Raw genomic sequence first — 17,489 nt, 5'->3', positions numbered from 1 at the left:
TCCCACAGGCCAACTTGCCCCTGCTGCAGCGTGAGCTCCTCCACTGCGCAAGGCTGGCCAAACAGAACCCTGCCCAGTACCTCGCCCAGCATGAACAGCTGCTTCTGGATGCCAGCACCACCTCACCTGTTGACTCCTCAGAGCTGCTTCTCGATGTGAACGAAAACGGGAAGAGGCGAACTCCAGACAGGTGAGCGGGGGGGGGGGAGGACCCCGGACTCACCGTGGCCTTTTCCTCCCATCTGTGGAACGAACACCGTGTTTCGCGTCACGTCTGAACTGCTGTCCCCTTGCAACACAGCACCGCGCTAGGGTGGCCGTCTCTGAGCTTGCGCTGGCCCGGGGTGGGGGGATGTTACAGAGCGATGATGAATCTCTGGCCCATGTCAGTCAGTCTTTGGTGCAGGTTTATCGTCGTTAAAGGAAAAGGTGAAGATGAACAATATTCAGATATCCTAGGTGCCACTGATGGTCCTTAGACATACAGTCAAGACTGAGATTCTTATTTATTACATAATTCAACCCGACCACATATTTTGCCCTTCAGTGTTAGGAAATTTGCCGTTCCAGGTTTTCTCAGAACACAGTGGTTTTGAAGGCTGGCCTTTAGGCGTTGCTCAATAAACACAATGCAATAGCTTTTTCATTTGGGGTTTATTTGAGTTACGAGAAAACTTCTGGGAAGCTAGATGAACTGAGTGAAGATAGGCGTTAAGTTAATAGGATTAATAGATGGCATTTTTTGCTGAATAGTTTCTCAGCCAGTATTCATTCCATCAGACACTCTGCTCTCACACCTGAGAATTCTAAGAACTGTAAAACAAAGCCCCTTCTCCATGCAGCCCTACAAAGTGGTTGTTGAATAAGGCGTTTCCATGAAATTTCTCATGTGCCTGTTAAAATAATTTTCTTGAGGACCTCATTCTCCCATATAAATATTTTCTAATAGAGGAGTATGAAGCCTTATTAGCAGTATCCTGCATAGTGTTTGTAAAAATATGGAACTGTATCCAAAGGAAACTGTATTCAGAAATGTGTTTGTCACGTGATTTGTCTCCTTTCTCTACTTACCCATTGTCTCTTTCTGCATTTCATCAGGCATGAATGTGACAGCCTTTGAGGGGGTTAACGTTCTGGCACAATTATGTTCCAGATTCATAGGAGCTTATGATCCTTGGAGCTACTCAGAGACATCTATCTGTGACCGACTTAGCTACCCTTAAATGTATTAGCTGCTTTGCAAATCAGGATGTTATTAAAAGCCAGCCAGTTTACATACAGTTATTACATAATCCTCTGTTAAGCAGTTTTCATGCTACAGTCTCTGGAATTTTTCTCCTCTGGACATAGGACCCTTTAGTGGTTTAAAATCCTAAAGCAAAAGGTTAAACGTTAGTTTACTTCTGACATGCTGTAGACCCACCTCCAAACATGACCTGCCTGCAGTGCCGCTTTCTCGTCTTTGCAAGCCGTATTTCCTCAGTCGTGTTGCAGCATTTGGTACTTTAGCTTTTAAAGGAAGCCGCTTAATCCAGGTGTCTGAGTGGTGTCCACATGATACTGAAAACCAAGAGCCAGCCCGAGGACAGATGACTCACAGGTACCTTACTCTGATTCTAACCCATTTACCCTGCAGGAAATCAGTGCTATGTGCAGGTATGGAGATGTTCAGGCTCCATTTTTCTAGGATCATATCAAAGAATTAGGGAGAGCGTAGATGGACACTTGGGAAGAAAACATTTGAGTGGACGCTCGGATACCAGGGAAAGGTTTAGATGGCTGCCATAAAGGTAAAGATAATCCTATAGGGCAAAATTGGAAGTGGACACCACCTGTTCTAGAAACCCCAATTGCTGACTAGCAGACAGAACAGTTTCATTTCCTTCTCTATATTCCCAGCCCTTGCCCCACTGGTTTTCTTTCCAGTGTTTTCTATTTGAAGGTGTTGTGCCTGCAGACTTTGCTCAGACGACGCTGAGGTGAGCCTTGAGCAGTGTGCTAACACTGGTATGGAAACTTCCTTTAAGTTCCACACATAATCAGCATTTTTGTTTTGGTGATCTGTAGCTGTATGTGCATGCATGTTTGCATTCGATCAAGTAGAACTTTCTTAAAAGAGCCTCCAGGCTTATTCTCCCTTCGGTTGTTCATCGAGAGTTGCTGGCGTCAGAATTCACACAGCTGCTCTTGGGCTGGAACATTCTTTTGCAAGTGGGACCCCGAAGTGTGTGTTTTAATGGAAGGATGGCAAGTGGCTTTCCTTAGACTTAGGAGGATGGGTAATGAGAACATGTTGTGTAAATACATTTGTATCTTGTGGGAATGTGATCAGAGCCAAGAAAATATGGGTCTCTACAGTATTTTTTTGCATATATTTTCTGCATCTTGTTTGCATATGCATTTTCCTCTTCTCCGGTTATTTATCTGTATATCCAGATCTACTATATGAAATTTTATAGAGTATGGAGCTGACAGCAGAGCTTTTTTTGTTTTACTGAATGTTTTGTTGGTGCATATGGTCTGACATGGATGAGCAGCCACGGTGAGATTTTGGAGTCTATTAAACTGGCTCATTAAAAAGATCAATCTGTTTCTGTAATAACACTGGGAACCATCAGTCACTAAAAGAGGGAAAAACTGACACCTGAGGAGAAAACACATTTTGGTAATTTGTTCATGACATGTCACGAACAAAAGAGCGCTCTATATTTTGTTTACAACTTTGGGGGCTCAAATTCTGTGACGGTTGCAGATTTAATCCACTGAACAGTCATCGTGAATTTCAGGGATGGGTTTTGGCAAATGTAGCCTTCTTCTCATCCTTAAATGTGATTGCCACTGGTTATTTTTTTTTCTTCTTCTTTTCTGAAACATTATTGTTATTTACAGAGAAATGAACACTCTGGGGGAATCTATGAAATTTTTTTTTCTGTCAAAAAAAACAAAAACAAAAACAAACCTGAAATCTAGTCAACTTCCTTTTTAAAATATCTCCAGGGTGAATTTTCTGAACACCTATACTGAGTTGGTAGGTTTGTGGTAGAATAGTGTACAACCTGACTTAGAAAAAGACAATTTTCGTTTTAAAATCACGCCATTATTTAAAATGCTGAGGAAAGTAAATGGAAAATTCTGATTTCTACTCTTCGTTGACATTTAAAAGTTGATTGGTTATGGTAGACCTTTATTTTGTCACTCTGTGAAGGAAGAAGATGACGAAGGGGATGGGGACCTTCCTTGCACTGATTACACAAAGTGACCACTTTCTTTTCTTTTTTTTTAACGTTCATTTATTTTGAGACAGAGAGAGACAGAGCATGAACAGGGGAGGGGCATAGGGAGAGGGAGACACAGAATCTGAAACAGGCTCCGGGCTCTGAGCTGTCAGCACAGAGCCCGACGCGGGGCTCGAACTCACGGACCGTGAGATCATGACCTGAGCCGAAGTCGGACACTTAACCGACCGAGCCACCCAGGCGCCCCCAAAGTGACCACTGTCAAAGATAAGACAAGAAGGGCACTCTTTAAAACTTCTCACCATGAGAGTCATGAAGCCACTCACGTTTTCATATGGGGTGAGGAGGGAAAGAACAATTAGACAAGGCTGCATTCCTTTGAGACTGCAAAATGGTTAAAAAAAACTTTAGGGTGAAAAAAAAAACCTGTGTTCCGTTAATTATCATTGCTACCTTTCTTTGCTCACAGCTTTGATATCGCAGCTTTGGGTCATAATGTGTCTTTTTAATACTGTATTCACACCTGTTCATGCTGATCTTCTGACTCAGAGAATCTTTCTTGCTTAAGAAATCCAGCTGAATGGTCTTTGGGTTTGTATGGGTAACACGAGTTCCACCTCCACCCCTTACTATTTCAAATGATCAATGTTAAATATTAATCCTCTTCTTCTAGGCCATCATTTTAATTTAACTATGCTTTAATTCGTTCTCAGCTTAACACATCGAGACTTTATTATGTAGGCCACATAGTTGCACTATTATATATTTCCTCCTCCCTCAATAATTAAATATTATTTTCTACAAAGACTTGTTTGACCTTTAGAATTCTGCAGCTTGTCAGCGGGGAGGGATCTTTGGGATCTACCAGGCCAACCCTTTCTCTTTAGGCTCGAGGAAACGAAGGCCCAAAGAACTTGCCTAAAGTCACAGAGCTTCTTAGTGGCAAACCCAGCATATTTACATACCTGAAATCTTGCAGTTCCACAAATTATGGTTTTTTTTTTTAATTTTTTTAATGTTTATTTATTTTTGAGACAGAGAGAGACAGAGCATGAATGGGGGAGGGTCAGAGAGAGGGAGACACAGAATCGGAAACAGGCTCCAGGCTCCGAGCTGTCAGCACAGAGCCGGACGCGGGGCTCGAACTCATGGACCACGAGATCATGACCTGAGCCGAAGTCGGCCGCCCAACCGACTGAGCCACCCAGGCGCCCCACAAATTATGTTTTAATATGCAGTCTAAATAAGCTCAACGAGAAATTAGGTGTCGTTCCTCCCCCCCCCCCCCCCCCCCGCCTTACTTTCCCCCTTTACTCATTTCTGCCATGTAACTGCCCAAGTGGGTAAATGTGATAGTATAATCTGGGGGTTTACTATCCGGGACAGGATCCTCAGTCAGCCAGGTTTCCTGACTTAATGAGTAAGTTAAAAAATACTGAAGGTTGGAGGGTCAGAAAGCAGTCGTTTTGAAACCGTGTTGGTTGAATGTTAAGATGGGTCATCACAGCACATGCCGGCTGAACCTACGAGGCCCATTTTTCCATTTCTGTAGAATAAGTGAGGTTTCGATGTTTTTGTCTTTCTAGAAAGAAAAGGTAGATACACTTTACAGGGAGTGGTAGGATTAACTGATGATGCAAGTAAGACTTAAGTTCGTATTGTCTTTTGCATTCAGTTGTCTATGACAAAATGTAGGGAATTTATGTTACATTCATGCATTCTTGTTTCGTGTCACAATCTTTTACGCAGTCTTGAGTTGCGTGAAGTGAGTAGTCATTCTTCTAGAGGTGACTTTTTTTTATATAGTCAGATCAATTGTGAAGGTTTCTAGTGAAATAGGATCAGGTTGCATTTACGTGATAAGAAGACTTGCATGGTTGTAGGGGATGTTTTGGTCTCTCCACACCAACCTCAGCATGAACTTGCCAGCCTTGCTTCTTGCTGCTCTCCTAGGGTCTAGCCCTGCTGAATACTCCTCATGCTTGAGTCTGCGTTCTGGTGATTTCTGCCCTTTTCCTTGGTTCTTGTATGTCATTCTATCCATACTTTATAGGCTAACTCAGTATCTACTATTTGAATGAAGGCTTCCCAATCATAACTACTAAAAATGGCTACCGTTTGGAGTGTCTGGGTGGCTTAGGTGGTTAAGCGTCCAACTCTTGGTTTTGGCTTAGGTTGTGATCTCATGGTTCGTGGTGTCTAGCCTCACGTCAGGCTCTGCACTGAGAGCGCTGGAGCCTCCTTGGGATTCTCTCTCTCCCTCTCTCTCTCTCCTTCTCCCTCTGCCCCTCCGCTGCTCACAAGCTCAATCTCTCTCCTTATCTCTCTGTATCTCTGTCTCAAAAATAAGCTTAAAAAAATGGTTACTGTTTTCCTGAGCACTTAAGATGTGCCAGTCCTCACGCTAAATAACCGACATATTAATATATAGTAGGCCCCCGCCATCCGGGGGCATACGTTCCAAGCAGTCCCCCGCAGCGGATGCCTAAAACCACTCTGTATACTGTGTTTTTTTCCTCTACGGACATACCTGCGATAAAGTTGGATTTACAAATTAAGCACAGTAAGAGATCAGCAACCACGTGAATAATATAGAACAGTTGTAACAACACGCTGTAATAAAAGTTTGTGTGAACGTGGTCTCAAAATATCTTACTCACCCTTCCTGTGATGAGGTGGGATGAAGGAATGCCCACATGATGAGATGAAGTGACATGGATGACGTGGGCATCGCGATGTCGCATCAGGCTATGATAACAGGCCTTCAGATGATTCGTTAGAAGGAGGGTCATCTGCTCCAGGACTGCGGTTGACCATGGGAGCTGGGAAACCGCAGAGAGGGGGGGACTACCGTAGGGCACTTACTCTGATAGTCCTCCAGTGTACAGGCAGGCTGGAGAATGGGCCTGAGGTCACATGGCTTGTAAGAGGCACTGGTGGGATTCTGATCCTTCCTCCTCTGACTCAAACACCCATGCTCTTAGAGCTACGTTTCTTCTACCACCAGCCACTGAATGCCCCACCTCGAACACAAAGTGACTTGGGTAAGTTATTGAATGCCAAATGTGTGCTGGGCTCCGCACGCGGAGTTTTTCAGATAGCCCTCTTAGTAGCTCTGAGACCGCCATTCTCACTTTGTGGATGAAAACACACAGGCTCATAGGGGTTAAGCTTTCTAAGTTCCAGCAATCAGCAGTGCCAAAATCTGAAGCCCTCTCCATAGCCTCCGCTCTTTCGAGTGTCATCGTGGAGTGATCTTTATTCCTAACAGCCCAGTCCCCTCTTGTACTATTTTTATGCTACCTGCCAAATTCAGGTCCTGCATGGACGTATAGAAGCCTTATGTCTCTGATGAAATGATGTTTATTTCTTGCCAGCATGCTTCCAGATAAGTCTAGTACTGAGAGGTAATCATATGAGGAGGGTATTGGGGGGATCGTGAGTTGTGGCTTGGTCATCTTTGTATTCCCACTAAAGCTTAGGACAGCACATTACACACACTAGATGTCTGAACCAAAACAAAGGAAAGCGCCACACGCACAACACGCATAACAACAACAATGCCAGCACTACTGGAACAAAGAAAGTTAAGCTGAATGCCGTCATTTCCAGGAGTATACCAAACGGGCTCTCCCTCAAGAATCTTGCTTGCTTGCTTTCTTACTTTCTTGCTTTCTCCTGTTTTAAAAGACACCTATCTGAAACAGCCACAACCATGAAAATCGCCATGAGTAGCCCAGGGACAAAATGCCATGACCGGTTCACTGATGGGAAAAAAACTGGAGGGCTCCAGTTGGAATTTCTAGATGAGAGAGTAAGAAAGCACAGTTTCAGAGAGAGGTCAGGAGCAGGAGAACGTGAGTACCTTGCAGTGGCCAGAAATTAGGAAAGGCACGGGGACAGCCAGCAGCAAGTACCCCAGCTGCTGAGCAGGTGGCAAGCTTTAGGAGACACGGGAGGCAAGACTCAGATGGCTCTGCAAACCCGCAGATTGTAATCTTTGAAGATCCAGGCGTGGTGGGTGTCTGTCTGGAGTGGCAAACGCCCACCTGCATCTTATTCACTCCTGAAAGTATTAGCATACTGCTCAGGAAGCTGTCTCCTGGGTGCTGCTTTAGCCGTGGAGAGACGAAGGCGCTTCTTGCCATATGGCCCAGCGGTGATGGTCCTGTGTCCTCCAGCTCTCTGTGCTCCCCCATCTTCCTCCAGGGAGATGGCAAGAACGTTGAAACCACCCTGGGGTGTCATGAAGAATTAGGTTTGATTTTCCTTTTAAGGAGGCAGGGTAGTTTGTTAATATATTTCATTTCAGATACATTACTCAACACCAGTGGGAAGGTGTTCTGTAAAATTTTTACCTAAACTCACCTAGTTCCTAACAATTCCTGAAGAGACCTTTGGCTGATTTGTGTTCTGAAAATAGGATGTCAAGAATGATATCCCTCCACTTTGGTTCAGCGTCCGGTTAGTCTCTGGGAACCTTAACAAATCACACGTGTTCGGAAAGGGAAGGAAGATGTATTTAAAGTTATTAATGTCTTTGGGCTTCTTGATCATACAACTGTTACCTCCTGAGATTTAAGTACGCACTTCTGAAATAGAAAAATACATGCGTATGTTTTGATTGTGACAGTCTGCTGGCATCTTAGCCCTGGCTCTGGCTGAGATGCTGGTTGAGGGAGACAGTGGTGGGAGCAGCCCGAGATGAGGTGTCCTGGGGTAGGGCAGGGGGGTCTGTGCCAGGGAGTCAAGCCCTTGGCTGCACTTGATTAGGAGAGGAAAGTTGTAGCATGACTTCCAAGTTTCTGCTTGGGCGACTAGGTAGAAGGTGGCAAAATTGACCAGCACAGGAGGTACCAGAGAAGGATGAGGTCAGTTTGGACACGTCCTGTTTGAAATACCTGCGGTAACTCAACGTGAGGACCCAGCACAGATATTGATTTGCAATAGCACTGAGGTTAGAATTTGTAAGTTGTTTTCCTTGCCATTCTGTCGCCTATTATGCTGTCCAGATTTGCATCTCTCTAGAACGGCAATCTTCATAGTGATATTTTCCGCCACATTTTTTTTTTTTGAGGAAAAAAAAATGCCTGTTCGAGTCATGTAGGAGATTGGTCCTCTCATTCTGTCTGTCATGATTTTATAATAACTTTTTCCATTTCCCTCATTTCCTTGAATGTTACATTGTTCTATATAAATAGGGATTATCAGCTCACACTAGTCAATCATAAGTTTTGAAATACTTTATGTAGAGGAAAATGTTTTAAAAATGTGTTGTTGTTGTTGTTTTTTTCTAAAATGGTTCACAGCCTTTATTACTGAGGAGCTGGGGGGAAAACACAGCCTGAGATGCGGTAAAATGTAAATTCGGTCACCTCTTAAGTTTTGGGGTGTGTGTGTGTGTGTGTGTGTGTGTGTGTGTGTGTGTGTGTGTGTGTTTTAACACATATTGTTTGCCTTTGGTCCCATTTTATTGGACAGGAAACTGAAGCCAGAATGTTAACTTTCCCAAGGTCACACAGCTGAGTCCTGAATGGCCCTCTGTTCTTAGGGTCATCAGACTCTTGAGAGAGGAATGATTGGGATCTAAATGTTAAAGTAGTTGGGTTATGTTCAGGAGAATTTCTGCTGGGGAGATGGAATATTCTCAGGCTGATTTAAAAAACAAACAAACAAGAAAAATGCCTCCTGGAAATCTCTGAGACGTGACAGACTTCCCACTCGAATTTGAGTTATTTCAAGAGTATGCTGGGATGAGACAATGAAAAGCGATGGGACAGTTTGTTAGTTCAGCCCTATACGCTTTGAAAGGGCAACATATAAAGGGCTAATTTGGAATTTGCTCAAGCAAATGAGGTGGAGACAGTTGTAGGCATTTCTAAGAAGATGGCAAATAGTGCTTCAGATGTTTTAGTTACCTTTCTGGACATACATCCTTTGAATAGGGTTGCCCTTGTAACTGGACATGGTGATTTGTGGAAGCACCAGGGAGACTTCTTCATAGCTTTGTTTCTATGAGCCGTGAATGTTTTAATGCTTTGCTGGTAAAATATAGCTAACTTTGTGAGGTGATGAGCTTTATTGTTTCAATAGGCTAGCAGAGTCCTGGGACCCAGGATAGGACAGCAGGGACCTGATAGAAATGATAGGATAGACTCAGGACCTAGCCCTGCTTCTTAGATACTAATGTATCTATTCTACTAATGTAGAAACTAATGTTTAGGGGGGAAAAGCTTCGTTTTTCATAATAATAGGTCATCGAAGTAACAGCACTGATTAGACAGCTGATCTGAGGGTTCAAGTACATAACATATCCAACCACTTGGAAAATTATAAGAATTCTTCCAGTGTTGTGTGTTGCTGTTATCATTGAACCAGGAGAGACAAAACCAGTACGTTGTGTGGTTTGACAGCTGAGTCAGAGATATTTGTGTATTTAGAAATTCGACAGGGGCTGCTACAAGGTATTTAGAGGATAGTTTTTATTTTTGCGCCAAAAATCAGCTACAAATATTTATAAATTGTCCAAAGCAAAGAACAGAGAAGTTCTCTGTCGGCTAATGTGGTTGACTTTGACACCGTCGGGCCAGAGGACCATTAGCCCTGTGTGTTTTGATCATGACCCTGATGGCATAAGTGACCTGTAGATGTAAACAGAATAATTGAATCGCAGGATTTTCAAGCTAGCAAGGACCTCAGAAATCATCTAGTCCAGTGGTTTTCAAACTTGATATTAGCAGCAGACTTTTTCCTTTAAAATGGAACCTTAGGTGGAACCCCAACTGGTAAAACAGAAAAGAATAAGGGGTTTCCTCTGGCCCTTGAAATCTTGATTGTTTGGGGGAAAAGTTCTTCATTACCTGCAGAATCCCTTAAAAGCACCTCAGGTGGCACAGTTTGAAAACCACTGATCTAGTCCAACCCTTTCATTTTACAGATGAGCAAACTGAGGTCCAGAGAGGTTAAGTGGCTTGCCCAAGGTCACACAGCTAGTCGTGGAAGAGCCAGGACTAGATCTCAGGTCTCTTGATTCCCAGTCCAGTGCTCTTTCCACTACACCACCCTGCCGGTAAGGTAGGTGCTGTGTTAGCATTATGTTCGTAGCTACTAATAGTCTTCAGTATTTTCCAACTGATTTATGCTGGTCATGCACATTGAATGTTGAAGTGTGTTATTCAGAAATGTAGAGGATATGAAAATACAGATTCGAATGACATGAATATATTCTGAGAAGATAAATTGATAGCTAGAATGTTCCCTTTCACTTTTGAAAATTATTTTAAAGCAGTGCATTTAGCTAATGTCTGAGATACGTTGGGCATTTTAGTCTGTTATCGATGATCGGTATGTATGGAGTCAGTGTGTTTCAGACACATGCTCTGATGGGGCGGCATTAAGACTTCTGGCTGCCACTCTCACGAGGACCATGCCCTGCTGTCATTTCCAACGTTGCCCAGACTCCTGTCTCTAGAACGGTGCATCTTTATTCGGCATGCAGTGGGCATATATTCATTTCACATTGAACCCTGCAGAGTTTCAGTTCTCTGTGTGCTTGGGCCTTCTGTCTCTAACTCCTCCATCTTCCTCAACCGGTGTGTATAAACTGTCACCAAGGCTCTACCCTAAAGGGACATACAGGATGGTTCATGATAGAATCTTACTGCTCTAATCTCTGCATCTCTGTTGTTGAGTTAGTTTCCACGCAGATCCTTCTGGTATCATCAGACAGAGTATCCTGGATAGTAGGAAACCAAGAAAAGTGTCTTAAAAGGTCTCTATGCTATTGTCACCCACCTAAAACCAAAAGGCATGTGGAAATCTACAGTTACTGTGACTTGGTAGAATTGTCGTGGGGAAATTTCCCTGGGAAAATAGGTGTTATCACTGGCCTAAGGACAGAGTACTGGTCTTGTGGGGAGAGCCAAACACCAAGGAAACAATTAATTTAGGAGCTGTGATTTCAGTCAGTGTTGGATGTGGATCATTCTTATCTTACTGGATATACTGAGTGGGTCTCTAAGAATAGAGATATATACAGCCCCCAAATATTTCTTTAGCCCTATTTCTGTTTGAGACTCGAGGAGCAGTGATTAGTTATCAGGGCTCATTGGTAGACTGTATTCCTTCTGAAAGCCAAGTTCAAAGCTCTGCGTATCACATCACGAAGTACAGTCAGGGTGTGCCCATCTTGCCCTGAGACCTGATGACAGGTCACATAAGCTCTCTGGGCGAGCTTCCTCTGCTTTAAGGGGGGGCTTACTTCCAGGTGGCTGTTTATGACTGCTGATGAATGATCTCGGTGACAAAGGCAATGTCAGACTCCCAGACATGGCATGGCTTTGCTGTTTTAGTTCAGTTGGGTCAGCCCTTTGCAGTAGAACTTTCTGGGATGATGGAAATGTTCTGTATCTGTGCAGTCCGATACCGTTGCCAGAGGTGGTGATTGAGTACCCGAAATGTGGCTACTGCTAATGAAGGACTGAATTTTAAGCTTAATTTCAGTTAGCTTCCAGTGAAATTTAGACAGCTGCATGTAGCTATGGTATTGGGCAACACAGCTCTTAGATGTTCTGACATGAAAGTCAGATGCCAAGTTGGATAAATGGAACAGACTCCCCTTAAGAATTCATCAAGAGAGTGATGCCACACTACCTTGATGAATCTTCATCGAAGATAGTTCAGTTTTAGGGTAATTTGTTTGAAATCAGGTACTCATTTTTGAATGAAAGTGTTAACCATAGAGGGAGGTTGGGATTCCTCTTACTTGTGACCCAGCCAGCTGAGTTTCAACTGAAAAGATATTTGCTAACTTGAGGAGTGGACTCATTTTCTCATGTGTGCAGTCTTGTGATTCTTTAGGCCTCAGTATGGGTTTCAGTGAATTCCCATAGGTCTTCTGGGAAGCTGAGTTTTAGAAAGTTTCTGGCCAATAAAGAAGCATTCTGTTTATATTATAAGTTCAAATGTGAGTATCTGAACTATGCTGGCTTTTGAGTAACATGACGCAACTCTTTTCTTCCCCCTTTAGAACCAAAGAAAATGGCTTTGACAGAGAGCCTTTGCACTCAGAACATCCAAGCAAGCGACCATGCACTATTAGCCCAGGCCAGCGGTACAGTCCAAATAACGGCTTGTCCTACCAGCCCAATGGCCTGCCTCACCCCACCCCACCTCCACCTCAGCATTACCGTTTGGATGATATGGCCATTGCCCACCACTACAGGGACTCCTATCGACACCCCAGCCACAGGGACCTCAGGGACAGAAACAGACCTATGGGTAAGACTGAAGGATCTGTTCACTTCTTATGGGATTGGAGGCGTAAAGACTCACTCATTACTTCTCAACTGAACTTGAGGCTTGAAATCTGTGATAGGGGTAAAAATTCTCCTTCCTTTCTTTTTATTGTCTCCTTTATGAGAACACTTGGCTAGTATTAATATGTTCTTTAACAGCTGTGCTTTCTCTCTCAGTTACTTACAGTCTTCATGGCAGCAGGCTAACTTTTTTTTTTTTTTTTTTTTTTTTTTGGAAGGGGGCATCTACATTAATAATAGGGGCGCCTGGGTGGCTCAGTCACTTAAGTGTCGACTTCGGCTCAGGTCACGATCTCGCAGTCTGTGGGTTCGAGCCCTGCGTTGGGCGCTGTGCTGACAGCTCAGAGCCCGGAGCCTGCTTCAGATTCTGTGTCTCCCTCTCTCTCTGCCTCTCCCCCGCTCATGCTCTGTCTCTCTTTCTGTCTCTCAAAAATAAACATTAAAAAAATTTTTTTTTCAATTAAGTCCTCAACAAATGCAAAGTGAATTTTTAGTTTAACATTAGAGATTTCGTATGCAGCCTGTCTGCCATAGATACATTTTTTTAATGTTAAAATATTTTTTTTTCCTCTCATTGTACTTTTATTTCAGATAGTCTCAGAGTTCAGTTTACTTTTCCCAGTCTGTGTGATATTCTGTATTTGAAAAATATGACATGGCATGATGTCTCTGGCTTAAATCAACAGGTGTTCTTTGAGGAATGATGTGGTACTCTTTTCACCTGAAAGTGACAGTGATTGAATTTAGTATTGACAGTTTTGTGTCATAGATCAAAGTACCAGAGAAAGAATGAGTTTGGGTAAATATGTGTTCCATCCGCCTGGGTTCATTCCTTCTTTACATAAAGCTACTGAAGCGAAGCGTTTAGGAGACATTACCTTCTAAAGAGCAAGTGTCCGCCATGACAAATAAGAGGGAAGATGAACAAGGTAAGATTTGACACACGGCGCCAGAGCCCTGTTCCTGGGCTCTTGTAATTCTCATTTTGACGAATTGAGCTACTTGTAAACTGAGAGCAACAGTCGATCATTTCTCCCTTTTCCATCTCCTGTGTCAGCCAAGTCACCACATGCCAGCAGGACTTCTTCAGTCAGCTGATTGTTGATGAACTTTCCTGACGTGGTAGACCCGGTGGACAGGATAGAGAAAACAGCAAGGGGTGACGTCTAAGTGGGAAACCAGAACACAGAGCTGAGGGTGCGGAACTTAGGGAAACACAGCCAGCCAGTTGTCTGCTGGGAAACACAACCAGCCAGTTGTCTGCTGCTCGAATAGCAGAGGCAGAGTTTTTAGCCACAGAGATGGCGTGATGAGCAACAGTTTATGTTCAGTTTCTCACTAGGCTGCTAATGGGCAGGGCTGCCACATCGGGGTCTTTTGGCTTTCTACAAAACTTAACCCTCCAAATGTTCAGAAAGCAGAAAGGTGGGGGGGGGGGGGTGGTGAGGGTGACAAGAGGGGCAGTTGAGGCCCCGGTTGTGAGATAGTAAACCAGTAGTTCTGTTGCCCCACAACGGTCATTTCTACATTTACATAGCGTGTTAGGCAAATGGCTAAGCATACAATTTGTGCTTCCGTAAAAGCCAACCTGTCTAGTGTTCTCTCAGGTACCATTTCTGAAGAGCTCTCAAAAATGGTTATGTTATTTCTCAATCTGGATCAACATTTTGACCCGCAAATCAAATGTGGTAACAACCTCCTTCTAAGCAAAGGCCCTGTCATTTACTTAGGGCTTCCTGCCCCCAAGCCATAATTGCTCATTTTTAAATAGAAGTGGAGTCCCCCGTTCATTGTGAGACAGTTCAAGATATCCACTCTTGTAGGTGTTAAGGAATGGCCTCTTTTTTAGGCGGCAGCAAATGCTATTTTATAAAATATTAGTTCCAGTGCACTATAAAGTAATCAGCACGGAAGTAATTATGCTTATGTGCAATGATTATGTTTTCATCTAGTAATGTAAAATATTCCTTTATGAATTCTATCTGTACCCACTGGTTTTATGTGATTTTTCTTCAGACCACATTCCTTACCTTTTAATTATATTAGCTTATGAAGCTAATAGTGCTAATCTCTATAAATATGTGCAACTACTTAACCATCCCTAAAGTCTGGCAGAGTTTAGTGTGTGTTAATGTAAAATAAAATCTTGATGTACGAGTAACACATTGTGGTGTTACATTAGGCTGCCATTTTGAGAATATAAAAATTGTCATAAAAGTATACTTGGTCTGGTATGACTTATAAATGCCTGTTATGTAGAGACATACACTCACTAGAATCTTTTAATTAATAAAATACCTTTATAAGCAACATTAGTTTATAAGTAAACTTCGAGTTTTAGTCTAGTTAGCTAAAATCTTCTGAACTATACGAACCAGTTAGAATTCAACACTATTGTTAAATTGCCCACAAATGAACATGTGTTCTTTAATGATTATGAGCTATTTTCCCATAGTATATCCCTCTGGTATTATGAATAGAAATAAAAAGTGCGGTAATGAATATTTAAGTATCTGAAATAGAGAAATTAATAAATGTAAAATTTTGAGTTGTCTTAGTTTTTCCTTTTTAAAGATTTGATTCTACCTAACAAATGACCTTCAGAGTTCAGAAGCAGCAAATGATACATTTTCTCACCAAGTACTTGGGGTCCAACATGTTTCTAATGTACGTTTTTTTTGTTGTTGTTGCTAATTTTTTTTCAACCTTTATTTATTTTTGAGAAAGAGACAGTGCAAGCAGGGGAGGAGCAGAGAAAGAGGGAGACACAGAATCTGAAGCAGGCTCCAGGCTCCAGGCTCCAGGCTCCAAGCAATCAGCACAGAGCCTGACACGGAGCTCGAACTCAAAAACCGTGAGATCGTGACCTGAGCTGAAGTCGGACACCCAGCCGACTGAGCCACCCAGGCACCCCTGTACATTTTTTTTTTTAATGAGATGAAGCTTAGCAGTATGCTACAAATGTTGGAATCTCATTAGCCACAGACATCTTGTTGCTCATTAATATTATTCCAGGTGTTAGAGCTTGTATCCTCACTGGTTTAGATCTGCTGAATTTTTGAAAAAAAATTTTAAATGTTTATTTTTTTGAGAGAGAGAGAGAGAGAGAGCAAGCACAAGTGGGGGAGGGGCAGAGAGAGAGAGAGAAGGGGACAGAGGATCCAAAGTGGGCTCTTCACTGACAGCAATGAGTCCAGTGCAGGGCTTGAACTCATGAACCATGAGATCATGACGTGAGCCTAAGTTAGCCATTAAAGCAACTGAGCCACCCGAGCACCCTTGAATTTTTGAAACTTTTGAGACCTCTGGAGTTCTTGGTCCTTAAAAGCAAATAGTAAGATGCTTCCATTGTGAAAGTCGATGCCATATTTATATCTTCATCACTCTCTGGTTGTTTTCCGTGATGACTCATTCAACGGTAGTGTTTTTTTTTTTCCCCCTGAAACACAAGCAACAAATAAGTCAACAAAAATTACATATTTGCAAACATTTCAACTTGAAATAGTCACAACAAACAGAGTAATAACTAAATATTATTTCCCCCAGTGTCTTTTCTATTACGCAAATTAACACATATTTGCAATGTTACTTTTTTACCAATAGGTGGCATTGACAATTTTAACTTTAAAAATGAATCTCCGAACATGCTCTAATTAGACAAGGATGGTGTGAAGTGTTTTATATTTAGATCTTTATTTAATTGGAGAAAGCACTATCCTGCATTTGTTCACTTCTATTAGCTATAAATTAAATCGCATTTCATGGTTGGCTGAAAAAGAGTCATGTGACTCATCCTCTTTATTTCTCTAAATCAGGTAAAAGAGGGGACTTCTAACCTCTCTGATTCCACAGAAAATAAAGTGTAACATCTCCTAACTCTTACTGTCCTTTAACTCCTACACAATGTCCTCTTGAGAAGGAGCCTGGATGCCCAGAAGACAAAACCACACTACACTTAATCTGCTATTCAGAGTAACAGTGTGCGAAGTGCTGACCCAAAAGGAGTTTGAATCATTTAAAATGGAAAACATTGCCATAGTCCAATGCCTTTCCTTTGTAGTGGACAATAAGCTGTTTCATCCATGATGGATTTGTAGGAGGAGCAACATGTTTCCGGGGGTCTCTGATCACAGCCTTCCACCCCGTTCTCTCAGTGAGACACATTTATTTTCCGTTTTGATGAGCCTCCTACCTGATTGCTCATGTTCACTGCCGTCGTTACTCACTTGGTGCACATTTCCAGGTTACGTGTTTGGGCTGTACCTTAACTCTGATGTTAAAGAGCATTAATACTTACCGCTAGAGATTACAAATTGGGATTTTCAGCTTCTTGGCTTGGATGCGAGACATTTGTCCAAACTTATGTCTGGTGTGTTGAATTTTTTCATAAAGGATGTCCAATTTATTTCTTTTTGTTAATGTTTTGGTAAATTGAGTGAGTATACGTTGCTTTCACCTTGTGCCAGCCCAATTTCATCATGGAGGTCTACGCAACAGGATTGTGTTCCTTTACCCATGCTGAAATGCGGAGAAATTTTACCATGCTTGTTTTAAGAAAGCATAACCCTGTCCACGTAGAGTGATTTGTGCTGTCTTTATTTTTAATGCTAGAAAGCTACACTTTGAAACCACTTAATGTCCGCTTGTGGTTTCTTGTATTTGTTAAGAGGATATATTTATTTTTCACTTTGGGAACATTCTATGGATAATGGACTCAGCGCACGGTGTCCCTTTACTCCGCATCTCTTCATATGTAAAGGAAAGCGTTCTGACCAGATGACCTCTAAAATTCCTTTTAGTTTTAGCATTTTATCACTCAATGAAGAGCCCGTTCGGTAATTGTGAATCTGAGTATGACTTGTGTCTCCATCCAGAATCGAATGTATTTTCACATCATTTAGTTTAGTCTTTGCTAAGTGCCTGTGTGCATATGGAT

At 42.4% G+C, this 17,489-nt stretch overlaps 1 protein-coding gene across 7 annotated transcripts in view; it reads left to right on the top strand.

The window, feature by feature from the left end:
* Nucleotides 1-17,489, top strand: part of RUNX1T1 (RUNX1 partner transcriptional co-repressor 1) — a 139,937-nt gene that overhangs the window by 91,588 nt on the left and 30,860 nt on the right. For all 7 annotated transcript variants that reach the window (XM_060610890.3, XM_060610884.3, XM_060610885.3 and 4 more), the window contains 2 exons: nucleotides 9-190; nucleotides 12,265-12,515. In XM_060610890.3, coding sequence (XP_060466873.1) covers nucleotides 9-190; nucleotides 12,265-12,515 — 433 coding nt within the window. The remainder of the gene's footprint in view (nucleotides 1-8; nucleotides 191-12,264; nucleotides 12,516-17,489) is intronic.

This window comes from Panthera onca, chromosome F2 (assembly GCF_046562875.1).
Source record: "Panthera onca isolate mPanOnc1 chromosome F2, mPanOnc1 haplotype 2, whole genome shotgun sequence".
Classification (NCBI taxonomy): domain Eukaryota; kingdom Metazoa; phylum Chordata; class Mammalia; order Carnivora; family Felidae; genus Panthera; species Panthera onca.
The sequence above is the reverse complement of the archived record's forward strand: the minus strand, read 5'-3'. Positions and strand labels throughout refer to the sequence as shown.